General features: G+C 39.5%; 2 protein-coding genes across 2 annotated transcripts; both read right to left on the bottom strand.

Annotated features, from left to right (window-relative positions):
• Positions 1 to 4,118: 4,118 nt before the first annotated feature.
• Positions 4,119 to 5,775, bottom strand: LOC141661035 (uncharacterized). Its single transcript, XM_074468016.1, has 3 exons — positions 5,558 to 5,775; positions 4,615 to 5,091; positions 4,119 to 4,530 (listed from the first exon to the last, which is right to left on the bottom strand). Exons 1-3 carry the CDS (start codon positions 5,773 to 5,775, stop codon positions 4,119 to 4,121), a joined length of 1,107 nt encoding a protein of 368 aa, XP_074324117.1.
• A 5,951-nt stretch (positions 5,776 to 11,726) lies between these two features.
• On the bottom strand, positions 11,727 to 17,890 carry LOC141659135 (uncharacterized). Its single transcript, XM_074465889.1, has 7 exons — positions 17,371 to 17,890; positions 16,118 to 16,315; positions 15,758 to 16,030; positions 13,934 to 14,036; positions 13,355 to 13,473; positions 12,861 to 13,037; positions 11,727 to 12,546 (listed from the first exon to the last, which is right to left on the bottom strand). The coding sequence occupies exons 1-7, from the start codon at positions 17,665 to 17,667 to the stop codon at positions 11,779 to 11,781; spliced, it is 1,935 nt and encodes a 644-aa protein (XP_074321990.1). The 5' UTR covers positions 17,668 to 17,890; the 3' UTR covers positions 11,727 to 11,778.
• Positions 17,891 to 21,850: the final 3,960 nt, after the last annotated feature.

The following is a 21,850-nucleotide window of genomic DNA, read 5'->3' as shown; positions in this document are numbered from 1 at the left end:
ATAACATGCGATATAGGCTTATATATGTATATATAGGTTTGTTTGATATGATTTGGTATATTGATTTTGAAGTTAACTATTTATGAGTAGCTTTTGTGTTTCTTTCTTTTCTTTTCCTCCCCGAAATGGCATAGACTCCGGGGTTATATGGTTAGGAGGGGTAGAAAGAAACAATTAGCTAACCTGAAGCATAGACCTGACCGTCCCCACTTTGGATTTCCCGAATACTCTTCCAGTGACTCTTCGCCGGAACTAGAAAATATGCCTCCCCATCGTCAAGCCATAGTTGAGGAGCTGCCTACCTTCCTGTTAAACCCTGGGCAGACTTTGGGTAGGAGAGACGGGTCTTGGATAGACATTGACCATTATTTCGTTCGGACTCATGAGAACAACCCTCCCCATGATTATTACTTTAGGGACCTTACCACTGCTTATAGGCCCGGGGGCTTAGAACCTTATGATGGGGCCCGCATGGATCAACTTTTTTATAATGCCCCCGGGACAAGATATGTTCCTGCCCCCCGTCATCCCGACCTCTCCGAGTACACCTTCCAGCAGATAGATGATCTGGTGAAGGCTGTATTTCACTTCGGGGATGATATGGAGTGGAGGTGGCCCGAGCCTCACGAGAGAGTTTATCACCGTCCTGCTGGTGGTTGGGTAGGAATTCCCTTAGAGCATCTGCATAGTATGAGACCTAATCTCCATCATTTTACCAAGTCCCTGTGCCGTGACGTCTACGGGATACCCTTCACCCAGCTAGCTTCGAACTCTATTAAGTGGGTTTCCTGGTTTCTGGCATGTTGCCATGTGAAGAAGTACCTTCCAACTTTTAAGCTTTTTTACTATCTTTTTAAAATCAAAAAGTCCACCTTGCCTCCTCTTTTTGAGTTTACCTTTAATATAGATGGTTGTGGGCTCCCTTCTGATGCCAAAAAGGCTCCAGTCTTCATGTTGAACTCGCTCCGGGGATGGCACCAGGAGTTCATCTTCGTCCGGGGGTGGGACCTGGAGTTTATGCCTTTGTACAAAACTACTTTGAAAAATAGCAGGTTCCCATCCGAGAGGCTTGGTGGAGATGCCTTGACGAAGATGTACGACTTTGTGGTTGCTCTTGGTGCCCAGTGGACCCGGGACACCTTTTTAGATAATCAAACATTGTATAATGTTGGCTGTAAGTGTTTTGCCTTAGTAGTTTTTCCCTTGTATTTTTCCTGTTGTATATCTTTGTCTTGTTCATTTGAATGACTGTTGTTCCTTGTGCAGGTCTTCCCCTCCTGAACCCCTTCCATTACGCTATATCGCAGCAATTTAAGGATTTGGTTGGGAGGTTCAAGAAGATTGGTGGTGCCGTGCAGCTGGACTCGGGGAAGAGGGTAGCTGGTGCAGGTAGCGGTTCGCAGACCCGGGATGCTGGTTCCTCGGGTAACAATGTGAGGCAGAGTGCTCCTGTGATTACCCCGCATGTTGTCCCGGAGCCTGAGGAGGTTGAGGTGGTTGAGCTGGAGGAGGTGGAGGTCGGGTCTTTGAATCCGCGGAAGAGGAAGGCTGTGACAGAGGTTGCTGGTGGGTCCAAAATCCCACAACGTAGAAGGGTTTAGGGATCGGGTCCTTCAGAAGAAGAGAGCCAAAAGTTGGTGGAGGAGGATGCGCTGAAGAACCTCCTAGCTCGGATGACCTTGGATGATCGCCGGAATGAAATGTTTGATAATTATGCTACCCCTGCTGACTTTGACTGCTATGCCACGGAGGATCTGGATACCTTCCTCGATCATCTAGTCCGGGACGTTTCGGAGGTAAGGTCGTTCCCTTACCATTTTCTTTTCTGTCCTTGTGTTAGTACTTAGCCGTTTTGTTTTCAGGCCAATGCTCGGATCAGCGGATGCTCTACTATTCTCCATAACTTCCGCATAAGGGAGACCAAGACCAAGGCTACGCTGAAAGAGCTAAGTAAGGAGAAGGAGAACTACGCCAAGTATCGGGAGGTGAAGGAGAATGAATCCCGGGAGCATAAACAAGCCGTGGCTGAGGCGGTGAAGTCTCGGGAGGCTGCGGAGCAGTTGGTGGGATCCCTCTGGGCGAAGGTGGAGAACCTGAAGAAGGAGCTTGCTGCTAGGCCCCCGGCAGAGGAGGTGCTGGAGTCCTTCCGGGGTACTCCTGCTTACTACGAGGAGCTTAACAACAAGATCTTTGAGAAGGTCAATATCTGCTGGGACGTTGCTTCTGCCTATCTTGCTGAGAATCCGGGCGGCGACATGGACGGATTCATAGAGCTATATCTTGCTGAAGAGCTCCGCCGTGAGGAAGCCCGAGCAGCTGAGGCAGGCACTTCCGGGACTCAGCCGCCTCCGCCTCCCGAAGATGGCCGCGAGAAGACCCCTCCTCCTCCCGAAGATTGAAGAATGAAGACCCGGGCTTAGTGCCTTGTAATTTTATTTTTGTAATTTGCTTCCGACTTGGCCTTTGTGGCTTTTAGATTTCCCTTAACTTGTTTTTGTAAGACTTTATTTGGATTTGCTCCGGGGCTTGGTTTGCCTCGGGAACGTATGTAAATATATTTCTCATTCGTATTTGGTTTTGTTTCCTTTTCTCAAAATCTTTCTAAGTACACGTGGTTCGCGTTGTAATCCCCGTGAGAGGGTTTAGTTTAAAATTTTAACTGAATAAAATTTTCTAAGTATACATGGGTTGTGTAATGGTCCCCGGGGAGGGGTTTAAAATTTTAATTGAATAAAATTTTCTAAGTACACATGGGTTGTGTAATGATCCCCGGGAAGGGGTTTTGTTTAAAATTTTAACTGAATAAAATTTTCTAAGTACACATGGGTTGTGTAATGGTCCCTGGGAAGGGGTTTTGTTTAAAATTTTAACTGAATAAAATTTTCTAAGTACACATGGGTTGTGTAATGGTCCTCGGGAAGGGGTTTTGTTTAAAATTTTAATTGAATAAAATTTTCTAAGTACACATGGGTTGTGTAATGGTCTCCGTGAAGGGGTTTTGTTTAAAATTTTAACTGAATAAAATTTTCTAAGTACACATGGGTTGTGTAATGGTCTCCGGAAGGGGTTTTATTTAAAATTTTAACTGAATAAAATTTTCTGAGTACACATGGGTTGTGTAATGGTCCCCGGGAAGGGGTTTTGTTTAAAATTTTAACTGAATAAAATTTTCTGAATACACATGGGTTGTGTAATGGTCCCCGGGAAGGGGTTTTGTTTAAAATTTTAACTGAATAAAATTTTCTGAGTACACATGGGTTGTGTAATGGTCCCCGGGAAGGGGTTTTGTTTAAAATTTTAACTGAATAAAATTTTCTGAGTACACATTGGTTGTGTAATGGTCCTCGGGAAGGGGTTTTGTATAAAATTTTAACTGAATAAATTTTTTTGAGTACACATGGGTTGTGTAATGGTCCCCGGGAAGGGGTTTTGTTTAAAATTTTAACTGAATAAAATTTTCTAAGTACTATAGTGACAGTGATCGAATGATAGTAGAATGATTTTGGGCTATGGGGTGCTCCAAATCGGTTTTTTCATTTAAATCATTAGAACAAAAGTACATTCTGGGGAAACGTTGAAAATTACATCAAGCTGCTATAACCTAAAAGTGGAGGAGATGCCGGAATGTGTGACCTACCTTTTCTGGTAGAATTTCCTTAGGCGAGCTCCGTGCCAAGTGTTTGGGACTTCGGTCCCCCGAGGTAGCTTAACTTGTAAGTTCCTGGCCGGAGTACTTCTTTAACCCTGTAGGGGCCTTCCCAGTTGGGCTGGAGCTTTCCCTGATTAGCTGGGTCCGAGGCCTCGGTGTGTCGGAGTACCAGGTCTCCTTCTTCATATTCTCTGATTTTGGCCTTCTTCCCAAAGTAAAGTCTTGTCTTTTCTTTGTAGCCTTCCATCTTTCTTACTGCTTCATCTCTTATCTCATCTAGGAGTTCCAGGTTGGTCCTAAGCCCTTCAATGTTTGAGATCTCGTCAAAATTGACGACCCTGTGGGAAGGGGACCCGGTTTCGATTGGAATGCGGGCTTCGGTACCGTATGCAAGCTTGAAGGGGGTCTCATTCGTTCCCGCTCTGGGGGTTAATCTGTAGGACCACAAGACTTTTGGAAGCTCGTCAGGCTAATTTTTCTTGGTTTCTTCTAGTCTCTTTTCCAGGCCCCGAAGTATGGTTCTGTTGGTTACTTCGACCTGTCCATTTCCCTGAGGGTGTGCAACCGATGCTCTTTTGTGTTTGATTCCGAGCTCTTTCAGATATGCTTCAAATTCAGACCCGACGAACTGTGGGCCATTGTCGGAGATGAGGACTACAGGGATCCCGAACCTCATGACGATCGCGTCCATGAACTTGATACAATCCTGTTGGTTGATTGTCCTCATGGCTTTAGCTTCTTCCCACTTTGTCATGTAATCAATGGCTACCAGGATGTAGCGGAGGTCACCTTTTGCTCGGGGGAAAGGGCCCATGATATCTATGCCCCATACAGCAAATGGGATAGGAGATAATACTGATGCTGGCAGGCTCGGGCTTTGTCTGGGAACATTGCTGAATTTCTGGCACTAGGGGCACTTCTGGACGTAAGCGACGGAGTCGGAGTGTATCGTGGGCTAGTAGTACCCTTGCCTGATGATTTTGTAAGCTAGAGCTTTGGCTGCCAGGTGGTCTCCGCAGATGCCTTCATGAACCTCCCGGAGGCAATAATTGGCCTCCTCAGGGTCTATACATTTCAAGGTAGGTGCGGAAAAGGCTCTTCTGTATAGCTGACCCTCTTCCAGGAAGAAACGAGCAGCTTTGTGCTTCAAATATCTGGCCTTGTTCTGGTCTTCCGGGAGTGTCCCATCTCTTAAGTAAGTTATGTAAGAAGTCATCCAATTATCTGGGCTCCCGATGCACAGGACCTCAGCTCGCTCTGTGCTGGGTACTTTGAGTTCTTCGAAGTATACTGAACTAACGAGGTCGGAAGAATTCTGCACGAGCTTGGACAGCTCTTCCGCTGTGGAGTTCTCTTCTCTATTGATTTGAAGTATGGTGATATTGAGAGTGGCTTCCAGGATCTTTCGCGATACATTCTCCGGTGGTTTGCTTGACCACGATCTGAGAATCACTGTGGATGGTCATTCTTGAGATGCCAAGAGATTTTGCCAACTTGAGCCCGGCAATGAGTGCTTCATATTCAGCCTGATTATTCGTTGCCTTGAAAGCGAAAGTTATTACCTGTTGAATGGTAAAGCCCTCCGGGCTAATAAGGATGAGGCCCGCTCCGGACCTTTCGGCCGTGGATGATCCGTCGACATAGAACTTCCAGGAATCCATCCCCGAGTTGGTTCTCTCCGGGGATATCTCTTGGGGTAAAGGTTGATTACGTTCCGGGAAGGTGCATTCCATCACAAATTCGGCTAAGGCCTGAGCCTTTATTGCCGTGTGTGGCACGAATTTGATGTTGAATTGACTTAGTTCAATGGCCCAGTTAACTAATCTTCCAGAGGCATCTGGCTTGTGAATGACCTTCCTGAGCTGCTGGTCCGTGACTACTCTGATCTCTCGGCCTTGGAAGTATTACCTCAGCTTCCTGCTGGAGTGCACAAGGGCCAAGGCAAACTTTTCCAAGTTTGGGTACCGAGTCTCGGCATCTTTGAGGACTTGGCTGACATAGTAGACGGGGCTCTGCATTTCCCCTTCCTCCCGGACCAGTGCCGAGGAGACGGCTTTGGGGCCGGCGGCGATGTAGAGAGACAAAGGTTCTCCGGGCTTGGCTTTGGAGAGCACCGGGGGGTCCATCAGATGCCTCTTGATTTCCTCAAAAGCTGTATGACATTCTGGTGTCCAATCCACTAACTTCTTGTTCCGGGCCCCTTTCAGCAACTCAAAGAATGGGAGACATCTCTCCACCAGTTTCGGGATAAATCTTCGCAGGGCTGCTAGGCATCCTGCCAACTTCTGGATGTCCCTCTATGTTTGGGGTATCTTCATTTCCATGATGGCGGTGATCTTCTCTGGGTTTGCTTCTATTCCTCTTTTGCTGACCAAGAATCCCAGGAATTTGCCTGAAGGTACCCCGAACGCACATTTCTCCGGGTTCAGCTTCATGTTGTATCTCATTAGGTTGTCAAAGCACTCCTTGAGGTCTTTTATGTGATCTGGGGTGGTGAGTGACTTGGAGATCATATCGTCTACATAAGATTCCATGTTCCTCCCCAACTAGCTCTTGAAAATTGTGTTCATCATTTTCTGGTAGGTGGCTCCAGCGTTGATGAGTCCGAAAGGCATCATGATGAAGGCGTAAACTGCCCTATGAGTAATGAAGGTTGTTTTGGCGATGTCTTCGGGATTCATGCGAATCTGGTTGTATCCCGAAAAGGCGTCCATGAAGTTGAGCATGGTATGGCCCGAAGTCGCGTCGATTAGCTGGTCAATATTTGGGAGGGGATAGGAGTCTTTAGGGCACGCAGCATTGAGGCTCGTGTAGTCGACACACATTCTCCACTTTCCGTTTGGCTTCTTGACTAGCACCACGTTGGCGAGCCAGTCGGGATACTTGATCTCGCAGATGATGTCGGCCCTGAGCAGCTTTTCTATCTCCACGTCTATTGCTTGCTGTCGTTCGGGAGCAAAATTTCTCCTTTTCTGTTTGATTGGTTTTTTCTTCGGGTCTACATCCAGGCTGTGCATTGCCACTGAATGATCGATTCCGGGCATATCCTCTGGCATCCATACGAATACATCCGCATATTCTTTTAACAGTGAGATGAGCTCTTCCTGAAAGGATGTCTCCAGGCCTTTTCCAATTTTCAACTTCCGGGTGGGGTTCCCGGGGTCCAATTCTATCTCTAACGTCTGGGAGGCAGGCTCTACCTTGGTTTTCTCTCTTTCTTCCACAAATTTCTGTATCCGGGCGTCGGCGTTGGTTATGTTGTATCCCGAGTCCTCTATCATGTTGACATCCAGCTTTAGCCTTTTATTGAAATGTTCGCGATGTTTCTTGCGGCTTTGGCCTTTGGGTAAGGCCATTGCCTTCTTTCTGTTTTCTGGTTCAGTTTCAGCCATGACCAGCGCCTGTCCATAGCATCTTCCCGAAGCGCCCCGGTCCCCCCTGAGTTCCCCAATGCCTCCCGGGGTGGGAAACTTCAGCTTCAGGTGAATTGTAAACGGGATGGCTTGGAGCTTGGTGATGGTAGGTCTTCCCAGGATCATGTTGTAAGAGGATGCAACACTTATCATGTAGAATTTCATGACATGAGATACCCGTCGGGGAGTGGTACCAAAGACCATGGGGAGGTATATTACCCCGCGGATCGGGATCATATTGTTTCCGAATCCGTAGAGAGGGTCTTCGAGGCATGGATCCATGCGGAGGTGTCCCAACTTCATCCTGTTAAGGGTATGTTCGAAAACAATGTTAGCTGAGGAACCATTATCAACCAAAATTCTTTGTACCTCATTGTTGGTGATGTCGAGAGTCACGACCAGGGCTTGGTTGTGCTCGGGATCCAGGCCTTCATAATCTCCATTGGAGAAATATATGCGCTCATCTTCAACCAACTGGATCATCAAGACATCGATGCCCTCATCTGGACTTCGGGGCGGGGAGGAGGTCCCCCCAAAAATCATGTTGACCACATGTTTCCCTCCACCGGAGGGTTTATCTCTGTCATCAAGTCTTCTCTGTAGGTACTGGTTCATGTTGCCCTTTTTTATCTGATCTTCAATGAACATTTTGAAAGAGAAGCAGTTCTCCGTGGTGTGACCGTGATCTTCGTGGTACCCACAATGCTTGTCCCGGACCCTGTTCCCGGGGGGTGCCAACAGCGGCTTCGGGGGGTAATAAAAGGGCTTTCCCTTGACCTCTCTCAAGATGTCGGCCCGGGGCCGATTGAGCGGAGTCCACTCGGGCTCCGGTTTTGGTTCCCTCTTAGGTTTGGGCTTCTTTTCATTTTTCTGGTGTCTGGAGTAGTCATCCTGGGGTGGGGTCCCCCTGGATTGCTGCACATAATTGGTCTGTCTATCTGTCATATGCCCCTTTTCTTTCCCGTAGGGGCGGCGGTGTTCCGGGGATTTTATCATCATCCCGGATCCTCCTGTTCATCTTCATTGAGGTGAGGAAGTCATTTTCTTTGATAAACTTGGACGCCATTGCATAGGCTGAAGCAAGGCTTTGGGGTTCCCTATGGATTAGGTCCTTCACATAGCCTTCACATGAAACTGGGTGGAGATTTCGCCGAAAAATATTCACGGCTTCCTTTTCTTCAAGGTTAGAGAGCTGGTTGACTGATTCTTGAAATCTTTTGATGAACTCTGGGAGAGTTTCTCTGCTTCTCTGTTGTATGGTTTCCAAGTGGCACATCTGGAGCTCATTCATACGGTTCGCCCTGAACCTCTTGAGAAATATCTCCCGGAAGTCCTTCCAAGAGTCGATGCTCCGGGAGGAGATTCGACTGAACCATTTCTGGCTCCACCCTTCAGTGTTGAGGCGAAGAAACGACATTTGGTGAGGTCACTGTAGTCGTATATGTTCGAGATCTGTTCAAAGTAGTTGAGATGTTCTTCAGGGTCAGCAAGTCAATCAAAATAGTCGAAGTTGAAGTGCTTGAGCGCTGATTCCCTGGGGGTGGATTCCAGCTTTCTGGTGAAGGACGTGGCCGCCGCCCCGACTTCCACTTCCCCTTCCACTTTTCTTTTAAGGTCCCGGAGAACTCGGGCCATTTGCTCCTGCTTGGATTCCTTTTCAGGTTCTGAATCCGAGGAGACATGGATCCGGCGTGCCTTTTTCTTCAGTTTGGCTTCTTCCTCTTCCTCCTTTCGAATACGGTCCCGGAGCGTGGCCCTCTTGATCTCGTCTCGGGCGTCCTCTGACGGCCTCTTAGTTTTGCCGATTCGGTCCAAGACTGAGCCCCTGGATTCTTCTGAGTGCTCTTCCTGGTCTTCAGGACGGGTCTCAGGAGCCTTGTTCTTTTCTTTCCACAGGTCCATAGCCGCTTGAATCTGCTCCGTGGTCATATTTCCCCAGGGGTTTGTAGAGGTTTCCGCATACTTGTGGGATGTTTTCTCTATGGTTGATCTCTGGTCTCCGGGCTGAAGCTGAGACGAAGCACGAGCTGTGGGGGGCTCTTCATCTATATCTTCCATCTCGTCGTCCCTGGGCGGGGCGACCGTGGGCTGAATGGTTCCGGAGACCGAGGTCTTGCTCTTTCGCGTGGTCATTATTCTCAGGACACAGTAAGGGTGATGTTGCTAGGATGTGTGATCGTTCTGGAGAAAGAATAAGGAGAGTGAGCTGTAAAGAGAGGGAGGGTTTTCGTTCTTACCAGAGAGGGTTTCTTTGGTTTTGTAGCTGTGCAACGTAGCTGGAGATGACACCACGTCACCGGAGGTTCGATGCCCTCCTTCTAGCGCCAATGATAACTCGGTTTCTTCCCAGGTCTTCTCCTTTCGAATACGGTCCTGGGACCCGGCCTCCGTAGCGGTTTGGGTGCGGTTAACCTGCTAGGTAGGGATCTCTGCAAAACAGAACCGGAGGGGGGGTTGTATCCCGTGGCAACTCCGGTGTGAGAATAAGAAATGGGCTTTCTTGAAGAAGAAGAAGAAGAAGAAGAAGAAGAAGAAGAAGAAGAAGAAGAAGAAGAAGAAGAAGAAGAAGGAGTTATTAAAAAATATGTGAGGGTGTGTGTATGTGTGTATAGCAGTCAAATGTTTTTCAACCCCTAAAACCCTCTTTTTGGGGCCTTTTATAGGTCCCAAGATTTAGGGTTTTTGGGGTTTATTCCTCTTCATCCTGGCCTTTGATCATTCTTGGTTGGTGACAGGTTGGACGGTCTAGATGAGCTGTGTGGTCAGGTGTCCTTTCTCCATCACAGCTGTCTTGGGATGATTACCCATGAATGGCTAGGATGCAATTGTTCCATTTTGGGTAACATGAGACAGTTGACTCTTTTGTCCTGTGCCACGTGGCACCGGGGACCACTTCGGCTTGGGCCTGGGGTGGCATTTTGGGGCCCCGGTTCTTCTATCTGGGCCTGATTATTTCTGGCCAATCACGGAGAGCACATAAAACTCGAGTGGTAACGCATGATTTCGATGAGCATAAATGGCTAGCAGAGAGCTGCAATGCCCTTATTCTTGGAATCACTGTATTATCGGTCCCAATTATCATCAAAACATATTCCCGTATTCATGGGTAACTCGGCTAGGCATCCATCTTGAAGCAACCCAGAATAAGCAATCAACGTCGCTATTTCAGCAACAACTTCCTATTTTGTTGTATCTAAAATTCTCTACAACAATTACCAATATCTTCTTTTATTTGCACGCAGAAAGCAATACACTATACACTATACTTCATACTATGAACAAGAAAAAATGACAAAAATACATCTTTTTTCATTGTGACAAAAATATCTCTTTTTAAAATTTTGGCCAAAAATTCCCGTCTAATACGCATTTTTCAGTTGGGTATACTAATACGCATTTTAAAAATGGGTAATTCATATTAAAAAAAATAAAATAAAAAATAAGATACGCATTCACAAAATGCGTATCACCCATTTGATTCTGGACATGCGTATCACATGTTCTTCTCTTTTTTTATTTTTTTTATGTAATACCCATTTTTCAGATGCGTAATAGATTTACTCATTTCTAAAATGCGTATTAGAAGGGTATTTTTGGCCATAAACTCCAAAAAATGATATTCTTGTTACAACTTCTAAAAAAAAGGTATTTTTGGTCATCACCCTATGAACAACGCTTAAATTTTTCGATTGACACATGTCTTGAAGTTTAAAATATGAAAGGCACATCATGGGCAAAACAGAAGAACAATCTTAAATATTGTAATATATTACATCAATATAAAAATAGAAAAAAATTAAAGAATTTCTACTTTACACGAGTTGCAACAATCCAAACTTCAAAACTAAAACAAACTAAAAGAATATCAAGAACAGAGGAACTAGAATTCATGTATGATCCTCACTCCTCACCCATGGCAGGATATTCTTGGGTAGGAGATGAAGAACTTGTAAATGAAGGAGATGTTTCACCATCCTGTGGTATGTCAGAGATGGCAGCAATCATGCGACTAACGCTAAGCGTTCGAGCAGGTTTGAAGCTAAGTGATTTCATCAACTTGTTATCAGAAAACACGTCAGAAGAATTTGTAAGGATGAAATAAACCAAAGCTTGAACAATTACGAAAATAGCCACCTTTACAACGAATGTATCTGTTTCTTCTAACATTAACATTGCCTTTAATCACTAATAGATGCAGCTCCAAAGTTTGATGTACTTTCAAGATTTCTTGACACTAAGACTGAGAAAATTGTACTTGCAGTGAGTTGTATACGGAGAGAATGATGTGTATGATCCGGTGAAGAATAGTTGATGAGGTTTAAAATTTATATACAGAAAATGGTAGAATTCTGAAGAAGTTGGCTCTGACTTGTTTGGGGGAGGAAGGGCAGATGAAGTTGATATTGTTTGACCTCGAACGTTAAAATAGTGGTTTTATCTTTATCCAAATTATGCAGTCATGACTTCATATAATACTGTAAACTGAAAGAACTTTGAGGGTGGCGGCTTTTATAATTTTTAACTTTCTAGAAGAGATGCTGTTCAACTTTCAAACACATTCTAGCTTTGTTTTTTCACCAAGTTTCATTTTCAATACGGGATCTCAGAGAAATTTATTCTTCACGCTACTTTAGGAATTGGAAATCCTTCTTGAGAAAAAATCAAAACTACAAAATATTTTGTGCATATCCCGGTAAATTGTACATTGGCATGCTTTTAAATTGTACATATACAGTCTTCATCATTTTCCAGTTCTCTGATTAACAACTCTATCATCTTCTTATACATAGGCATGTAATGATCGTTAATCATTGTTCTTGACAATCGCAGCTTACTATACAACTCCCTATTTGTCTCGTAGATGCCAACATGTTCATGCTCCTCGGTGGAGTGATCTTGACCTGAATCACTTGCATCAGATGTAACAACAGAAATTATATGCATTATTCTTCCGGGGGGATAAAATTGAAGGTTCTCCGCAATCTCGGAAGTCGATGGGGGTGGTTCAGTATCAGCTGCAACAGCTAGCTCCACTTCCTCTTCAGTAATTTCTCTTGCAGCAGCAGCTTCTTCTTCCTCCTGAGCTTTCTTGTTAGCTCCATTCTCTCCTCTCTGAAGTTCCATCTCCAGTTCATACAACAATTCACCTTCCGTTATCTCCTCCATGTTGGAAGCACTGTTATTAACTCTGCTGTTTGAAAGGAGCTCTTCATCTTCATCAGTCTCATCATTGCCTGATACGCCCCTGGAAGCATTTAGTTTGACATTGTTTATGTCAGAAACTCTATTCACAAGGTCACTCTTGGGAGAATGTGGGGATCGTGATCGCTCACTAATAAGCGAAGTTTCAGGCATATCCTCTTCTAATGTGTTTGACAACGAGACAACATTACGTCGACGAGCGCCCATACATGACCATGATGACAGGGTAGCACGGGATTGAACGACCGCCTGAGCAACATTCTGGGCACGCTTCATCACACCCTGTGATTCATTATGTAGAGCACACCGTTCATATAACACAAACGGATAGGTAATTAATGAAAATGTAAATAGCATGATTACTGGTTTGAAAAGGAAGAAACTTCTTTCAGACTTGTGATCCAAGTCATCAACCTCTTACAGTTTTTCATAGATAAATCAATAAACACAGTACATAACTTGTGTTAAGATTATAAAGTATAACTGTGCCTTTTCAAATCGACGGATAAGTTTAGAGAAAGGAACAGAAGTCCCTTTCAAATTATTTTGAAACTTAGAAAGGCTTTTAAACACAGAAGCTGCACTATATAACTTGCCTGAGTACTGCTAGAAACGGGGCGAAGAACCGCACTTGCACCAGCAACCCTCTCTCTTGCACTAGCTATTGATGGGAGACGAGATCCCAAGGCCGTTGCAGAGCGATAAACAACATTTAGAACTCTTGTATGCTCAACTTGATCCCGCAGATCATTATACCAAGATGATGCGGTGACCTGAAAATAGGCTTTTGATTAGATACTTTCCTTTAAACAAAGAAAGTTCTGCACTCGATCTACATTTATATTCCAGAATTATAAATAGTTACTTCCTCGCTCCATGTGGAATGGTGGTGGACTATTGGTACATAGCTTTAGGAAAGGTGTTATTTGTGCAATAACAAATAACATATTTTACCACATTTTATTGTACATTAGATAAGAGATGGACTTTTCATAGAGAAATTACTTGGCATATCAAATCGAGACAATCATGTAAACTGGAATGAAGAAAGAAGTAAAAACATATTCCAAAGGGAGATGAGTTACCACACCTCTGAGCGAAGATCATCTATTGAAGCAGTTGAGAATGTCGGAACTAGATCAGAACCGTTAATGATAGTTGTAATAAAATGCTTCCCTGACTCAGCTAATTCCCATGTCATACAAGCAGCTGCAAGGAAGTAAGTCGCCCATAAATATTGGTTAAAATTAAAACTGATTATTTTAATTCAAGAAGACGCATCCTCCACCCGCCATCATATCAGCATGTTACTTTCCTAAAATTCTCTTGTATGAACATTGAGTACCCCAGATAATAATAATAATAAATAAATATTCCATAAATGAATGGAGAAAACATCCATCTATGCTGTCTGTAGTTCTCTCTGAAAACTTTCATGCTCTAACAATTATTAAGACCCTTACAATTTATGGACACAAAGGAATCTGCTTATTCAAACAAACTGAGACTGGAGATGGATGTCTTTATTAAAGTCCTGACTCACACTTTAGTACATAGATCTTAGTCACCTATGTGCTTACTGCTTAGAGAAAAGGGCAAAGGAGATGGACAAGTAGATTTTCTTGCAGACCAAGTTGCAGAATCTCAGCATTGGACGCAACACTCATACCTGGTGCAAATGTGATGCAAGTGGTTGACGAAAACTCTTTCTGTTCCCGGAAAATATAGGTCAACAGTGCAGCAGTACCACCACCAAGTGAATGGCCAACTATCTACAAGTAAAAGGGATGTATTTTCATTACGATCAGTCATCAAGCATTATCCTTGATAGAGATATGAAATAAGTTTTTGAATATATGGTCAATGTTACACACAATAATTCTGTTTCTGCTATACTAATAAATTTATAGAGATAGTACATAAAAACATATATCTAATACTTAAGCAGTTGGAAACTGGAATGACGGGCCTCAGGCATCTTGAATTAAAGATTTATATGATAAGTATATTTAACAACTTTAGGACAACAATTTATTTCAAAGCGCATTTGATGGTTGAGCTTGAAGATTTATTTTACAAAGTTCTGAATTAAAAAAAAAAATAGGCTACTTTGTGTAGAACGGGTGACATATTTTTTCAAATCTTGCTCTGGATTTTTTTAGGAGAAATGATAGTAAGGAACAGAAATTCCCGTAGTCTTCCTCTCAAAATTTCTTCCCACTTTTCGGATAATATTGAGGGAGAAAACTCAGAGCTTCCTTTCTTCTCTTTTTCCTGTTATGTTCTGTTCTCGAGTTAAAGAATAGGGAGCACAGCTTTAGTGCAGGAAGATGGAACTATTAATTACAACTGATATGCAAACAAAGAAAAGAGATATGTTGCTTTGATAACCTTGTGTAAGGATAGTGATTAGACATCTAATTGTCACATGGTTCGATAATAATAATCAAAGTGTTTTAATAATATATTATAAAAATAAAATAAAATAATGCATATTGCATTAACGAGGCACCAAAAAGATCATCCACTGACAAAGTGTGGACATATTCAAAATGTATACAAAAGTTCTGCTGTGAACCATATCAGTCAATTTCTTGAACCAATATGTACATTGGAAACTGCGCCTATCATTAAAACTGAAAATTTATAAAAAAATAGCAAAGATAAAAAAAAACAGTAAAAATACAAGATACACTATATAAAGGGCAGAAGATAACATTATCTAAATTTGAAACTCCAATTCATAGCGTAGTATTGCACACCACCTTAAAGAAACAGGTACACCATTAGTCTACCATTTTAAAGCAACTCACTAGATGCTCTGGGAAAAACAGTTCATTTTTTTAGCTTAACTATACATCTGCGACATTCTAGTAAAACTATACAGATAAAATAACAAATTTGTTGAAAAATGTAAGGCCTAATTATAAGATTTTACTAATCCTAAATCGGAATAATAATATAAAATTACAAAAATACATATTAGTAACCTACGCCTGGTTGTTTCAACGTGTTAGCTTGCCTAGGAAAGGAGAACTACTTGAAACTTGCTTATTCTTAGTAACTTCCTGGAAATGAAATACAAAATTATGTCTGGTTCACAGTTATATAACTAGAGCTTTGACAGATGATTTTGTTTGGTCAAATTATAATTAATATATAATTACTGATTTTTAATATCTATGTTAGTTAAAATTTATAGAAATAAAATTACAAGGTAGAAGTGATATTTATATATATTTGCTGTAGTCAAGTCAATTTATAACTGATATAACATTGTGAGTTGAAATGACAATGGAGGGGGGTATATATCAGCAACTTATGGTGTTTTCGCGCATGTCATGCGATGATGACCTTTATAATTTCATCTATGACATCTACGATTTCATCTAGTTATTAAACAAAACAACTTATATATACTTCCTGGACCCTTGAACTTGCACAGGGAAGTAATTCCAAACCATGAGACTGTAGTAATACAAGTTGCGTTTACCTTCACTTTGTAACCGGGAAATTCCTTGAGAGCTTCCAGTAGAAATGGAGTGCTGAGCTTCGCAATCCAACGTGCAGCAGCAACCATCCCACAGTGGGCATATCCTAATACCAAATTGCTAACACCGCCATCATGTAAAACTGAATGATGAAAAGGGACCACTGCACCTGTTGCAGCAGTTAGCGTATCTTTGATACTATGAGTTCCCCTTATCAACAGAAGGAAGCATTTTAAATTTCTATCACGCAATATTGTAAAGGCAGGCTTGAGGATCTGTATTAAAAACGCAATTAGAACGTCATTTCATGATGAAAAAGATTTCATATTTAACCTACTTAGCATACAATAATATTTGCGTACCCCGGCTTTGGGCTTCTGAAGAAGAACATCTGACTGACTGTAGCCAGCAGAGTCCAAAAATACTGGAAATGGCTTCTTCGAGAAAAGAATACAAGAGGTTAATAATGTCAAATAATGCTTTAAATCAGCCAAAATATATGGCCCCTTAAGTTCAACGCAATCATCACCAGCATATACACTTGAAACTTGTAGGTTACCCTGCAAGAATGTACTAACTCATCAACAAACTAGCTCGAAAATCGAAATACTTGGCCCAAATATATATCTCTTAACCTCTTCGATTTTAAGACATGCCTAAATACACATTGACATGTATGTTGAATTTAGTACTTGACAGTCCAAAAATAGTAAATTTTGGAATGAATGGTCCAACATGAACACATTCACTATTAAGTCCAAAATTGATCCATTGACTAATGGTCTAATACCAACAGACCCCAAAACCAAAATTGTCACCCCTAGAGAGGACTTCAAAATAGAAAACTAATAATACCTAATCGTACCTATATGTAAATTCAAAAATGACCAAATCAAATGGTCTATAAGAAACACAAATAAATCAAAGTCGGAGCCTTTTATTATGCTAGATTGAATCCATAGTCACTCTCAGTACCACAATATCATACACATCACATATTGATAAATAAATAACAAAAATAAACAAATTACAACAAGATTTACACAAACACAAAGAAAGAAAATTTCCAAAAATTCAACTCAACGCAACATAGGCCAACACACACCCAAAGTCCCAAATATTCAATTTTCAAGAAAAATTTAAAAAAAATATCATAACATCCATCTGTAATATAAACAGCAATTAGAAACACAAATTACAGAACCTATATATCTCCAAAACCCAACTCCGGTCCATTAAGTAACCACATTGTTAAACATCATCTCTACTCCTAAAACTAGCGATCACTAAATCAAAAAATCTCCATAAACACACGCCCGCAAGTTAAAGCTAAACACTTCCGAAATTCTACATTTAGCAGTAAATCATTTTTCGCTCTGCAACAAAGCCACTTAAAAAGCCAATCGTGAATCGCATTAATTATAAGCTAAAAGCAACAATGTCAATTAAAAAGCCAATAACTTCAAAAACCATTTGTGAATCACAAGAGTTATAAGACATCGCAACAAATTCAATTAAAAAGTCAATAACTTAAAAATGATTCATGTATCGCACGAGTTATAAGCTATCGCAACAAAGTCATAACTTTAAGAAAAGCATCCGTGAATAAGCTAACCTGGTTGCGCATATGATAATTAATCCCAAAAGCTAAATCACCAATAGGCCATTTCCCCAACGTCTCCGAATACGTAAACCTAAGCGTCTCCGTAAGTGTACTAATCGTCTCTAACCACGTAGCTGGCGCATGAGCTGTTCTTCTCACAATCCTCCTCGTTTTCGATCTACTCAATTTCGACTTATCATCATGATCACTATCTCCCTCATCTACTTTCGCCGTCACTAGTCGCCGGCACAACACATAGTACAAAATCACCATCATTCCGGCCGCCGTCGCCATCGTCGTCGCCACCATACCTAATTCAACCTAATTAACAATTTAATTGATCTGATTATAGTTAAAGATCAGGTGATTAACCAGCAAGATTGAAGCTTTTGTGTGTGTGTAAGTGTTTTAATTGAGCTATAATTTAGGGATTTAATTGTGTAAATATGAACATTAAATAGATTTGTATGTATGTATGTATGTATAGTGTGTGTATGTATGTATATAAATGAGTATGGGAAAGGTAGATTGGATTTGGATACGGGGGGAACTACTTTTTGGAGGGGAGAGGGTACTGCCAATTTACAATAATGCCCGGGGTATTTTCAGTCTTTATTTTTTAGTACTCACAAAATTTACGCAAACACCATTCAGAAATTATTTTATATTTTATATTTTAATTTAATTTGTGTTTGAATTTATGCTAACTAACTTGACCAAATTTTTTGGTACTGTTCACAAAAATTTTAATACTGCCTTTTAAATAAATTGTATCTTTATTATATAATATATATATGGGGAATCATATTCAAATATTTGGTAGTTATACTCCGTATATCGTCAAGATAATTTCAACCTTTGGATCATAAAAAATAACATCCTAGCATTACAAAATTAGATATAAAAATAAAATTGTAAATATATCATGACTCCTATAATCCTTTACAAAGCATTCTATAATCAATGGTATTCTAAATTGAATAGAATATAAGATTTAAACCAAAAAGAAGTAGACATCCTAAATTAAATAGAATAATAATAAAAATTCTTATTATAGGTTACGGTATTTTAAATTGAATAGAACATAAAATTCTTAATACAATCATGAGTAGAAAATGATCAAATTGTTTTAATACTATTCAAAGACGAGAATACGATACAATTCCCGAATACAATCCCGTATACAATATGATTAGAGATTCAAAAAATCATAAATATAAAAGGATTGTTCTACTAATGCTCAAATTGTAAAATATGATGTAATAATATAACCGTGATTTGATTTAATATTTTACTATATATAACTTTGTAATATACATGGCAAAAAAATAATTAAATTCAATATTCGTATATTTCTCAATATCCGCATATTTGTTAAACAATATTCCATCAAACTATAAAAATAATACTAATATAAATACAAACATAAAAAATAACAATATATGTACATTAAAAAATTCTAAAATAAATTTATAAAATTTTAAAAAATAAAATAAGTACATTTTAAAAAACATGGAATCGCAGGGGTTATCTATTATAAATTAAAGATACTTAAATTTATTTAATAAATACTTATATTTAAAAGAAATTATAAATTAAACTTTTAAAACAAAATAAGTTACATATCGATTGTAAATTAGATTTTCCATAATTATTAAACTCTATTTATTAACATGTTCCCTTTTTAATGATGAGATAACTCAAATGGTTAAGAGCTTATTTTTTATTTTCTGTCATCCCTGAAATTTGTTAGGACATATATCACACTTATATTTGAGAAATTAAAAGAGAGGAAGCAGGGCAAAAGAGTAAAAAGAATATGAGTACAATAATTAGAATCTAATTAATCCAGAATCTAATTAATCCAGGGAAGGAAGTGGAGATAAAGACAGCCTCGGAGCAAGTGAGAAGTGGGGGGCCCAATTTTATTTCGGTGGGTTGGGTTACAGCTCTTTTTTATCCTTTTCTTTTTCTGGGTGTAAACTGTGCACAACCCATTGGGCACAGACAAGAAGATCCAGATTCCAGATGCAGCTGAACATAAAATTAGGTCAACTTCTAATAATTTTACTAGAAATATTTTATTGTTATAAATACATTTTTCCCGAATCACTATTGCATAAATTGAACTTTAAACAAATCCGTGAATGTTTGTTTCCCTCCCGAATGAATTACAAACAAACCCCGAAATATTTTTTTATATGAACAAAAGACAATTTTATAATAGAAAGAAATATTATTGATAAGTGTCAAACTTGTTCCGTTGGGTAAGTTATTGTTCCAGGTGATTTAGACCTATTGTTAGGCCATACAAAACAATGTTTGATCATTAATGGTGGTCGTCAAGCAACTCCGACATGATAATCGGTGAATGAAATTATGTTAAAGCAATGATCTTGAAAACTTTGAGAATGTGTGTGAATATATATATATATATGTTATGATAATAGTTTTTCATTATGATAATTTCCCTTATTATTGTTTATTTACTCGTTTGCTATATAAACTTTCCTTCTATTGTAATCGAGAAAAAGTTCATTATAGTAAAACTCTACTTTTATCTTTTCTCTCTACACTTTATTATGATACCAGGTTGATTCGACCCGTAACAAGTTAACAGAAAGACGATCGTGATAATTTCCACATGTTAGGGTTTAAAACATCCATTTTGAATCATTATTATGAACTTGTTGTTCTTGATTACAATCCAAGAGTAACTTATATAGTTAACAATTAAACAACAATAAATCATAATAACGAAATTTATTATGATAACAAAAATTATCAAATAATAATATTATATATGTTAACGTCCCCCTCGAACTCTCATGATGAATTGGGAAATTGCCAAACAGGAAACATAGTCACGTATCAAAACGAATTCAAAAATGAAACATCAAAATCAAGAGCATCCAAATAAATCCAAAAAATGAAATCATGGATCCAAAACTTTGATACAAATCCAAAATTATGCAAAATCGCATGGCAAGAGTAAAAAGTGTATTATATCATCCAACAGCAAATGGAAGCAAAACTAGATTAGAAGCGTATCAAACGAAAACCAATATCAGGGCTAACAAAAAAATTCAATCAATAATGGAAGAAGAATTATCAATATCATCCGATAACCAGTCGAAACAACTTCAATATATAACCACTGACTAACAAGAAAGCAAAATATAAATAAACTATAACCATCTAAAACAAAAATCCAGTCCAAACCACATATAAGTAAAATTTAAATTTATAAACTATATCCAAACCCCAAATTGCATATATAATATAGAATATTAAACAAAAACTCAATCCGAATCCAAATCCAAAGTAGATATAATTATAAAATCAAATAAAAACTGGATTCAAATCCAAACTATATTTTTGTTAGAAAGAATACACACAAACATACGAGATTGAATCTACTAAAGGAAGTATACATACAACATATATGACGCGAAAAATCACGTTCAAACTTGTATTATTAATCCAAACAATTGTCAGTTATACAATCAATATATAATACTTCAATGATATCAACCAATCAAGGATGCCTAAACCTAACAATACTTAAAATCCGCACTCCAGCAAGACTTAAGTCTATATCTTAGATACTCATCTATTCTATCAAATATAAAATGAATATATATATATATAGGGAGATGGTCGAATGAAAATCAACCTTATTCTAAAAACTAGAGACCAATGACAATCACTAATTTTATAACTTGAATTGAATCTGCACCACACAAGTTTTATCAAACCCCTTCTTTCTCCTCCTTCCAATTCCAACCGTAACTCCATCTGTACATCTATACGTAAATACTTTTATACCTGTTTTTAATTTAATATTTTCCATTGTCGACAAACTTTTTTTTAAATCCGACTTTACTATATTTTTCTCCATCTCCCAATGATCAATTTGCATACCATACTTGCTATATTTCGACGATAAATCACTATTTATACTTAACAGAATCACTAAACCGGAATTACTATAATTTCGGAACTTTCTTAATTTTAGTGATTCTCGTAAGTATAATTAGTGATTTATCGTCTTTCTCCTGTACCACACATTTCTCCTGGTGTCCCATCTCTCCCCCCATCACAAACCATTATTCTCCTACTATATGTTTTTACCTTTTATACACAAACTACTAGTTTAGTGAATAACATGTGTAATATAGTAATTTTTTATCTTTTTCACCGTCCTCCTCTTTCACTTGTTCATTTTTGGTTTTTTGTTTGGTTCTTACTCTTGAAATTGATCTTGACTTTCTTGTATTTCGGTTTCTTTAAATTCCAGTTTCTCTTCAACATTCTTTTGAATAATGTGTTTTGTCTGTTTACAAAATTTAATAATTCAAGATCTAGAAATTACTATCTAAAATTTAAGTTGGAAATCAATTTAATAGTTATTGTTGTGCAAGACATGCATGTACTATAACAAGACTAAATCAAATTGACAACCCTAAGTAAGTTGTATGATAATCTAAGT

Source organism: Apium graveolens, chromosome 5 (genome assembly GCF_009905375.1).
Source record: "Apium graveolens cultivar Ventura chromosome 5, ASM990537v1, whole genome shotgun sequence".
NCBI classification, from domain to species: Eukaryota; Viridiplantae; Streptophyta; class Magnoliopsida; order Apiales; family Apiaceae; genus Apium; species Apium graveolens.
The sequence above is the reverse complement of the archived record's forward strand: the minus strand, read 5'-3'. Positions and strand labels throughout refer to the sequence as shown.

What these genes read in the sequence shown, in the direction of transcription:
- LOC141661035 (XM_074468016.1), bottom strand. Translation starts at nt 5,775, where the DNA reads ATGGACCCCCCGGTGCTCTCCAAAGCCAAGCCCGGAGAACCTTTGTCT. An exon ending in CACTCCAGCAGGAAGCTGAG is followed by an intron (nt 5,092 to 5,557) that starts GTAATACTTCCA and finishes AGTGATTCTCAG; the next exon opens with ATCGTGGTCAAGCAAACCAC. An exon ending in TACAAAATCATCAGGCAAGG is followed by an intron (nt 4,531 to 4,614) that starts GTACTACTAGCC and finishes CAATGTTCCCAG; the next exon opens with ACAAAGCCCGAGCCTGCCAG.
- LOC141659135 (XM_074465889.1), bottom strand. Translation starts at nt 17,667, where the DNA reads ATGGTGGCGACGACGATGGCGACGGCGGCCGGAATGATGGTGATTTTG. An exon ending in TTCCCGGTTACAAAGTGAAG is followed by an intron (nt 14,037 to 15,757) that starts GTAAACGCAACT and finishes TTTTACTTGTAG; the next exon opens with ATAGTTGGCCATTCACTTGG. An exon ending in CCGTTTCTAGCAGTACTCAG is followed by an intron (nt 12,547 to 12,860) that starts GCAAGTTATATA and finishes AATGAATCACAG; the next exon opens with GGTGTGATGAAGCGTGCCCA.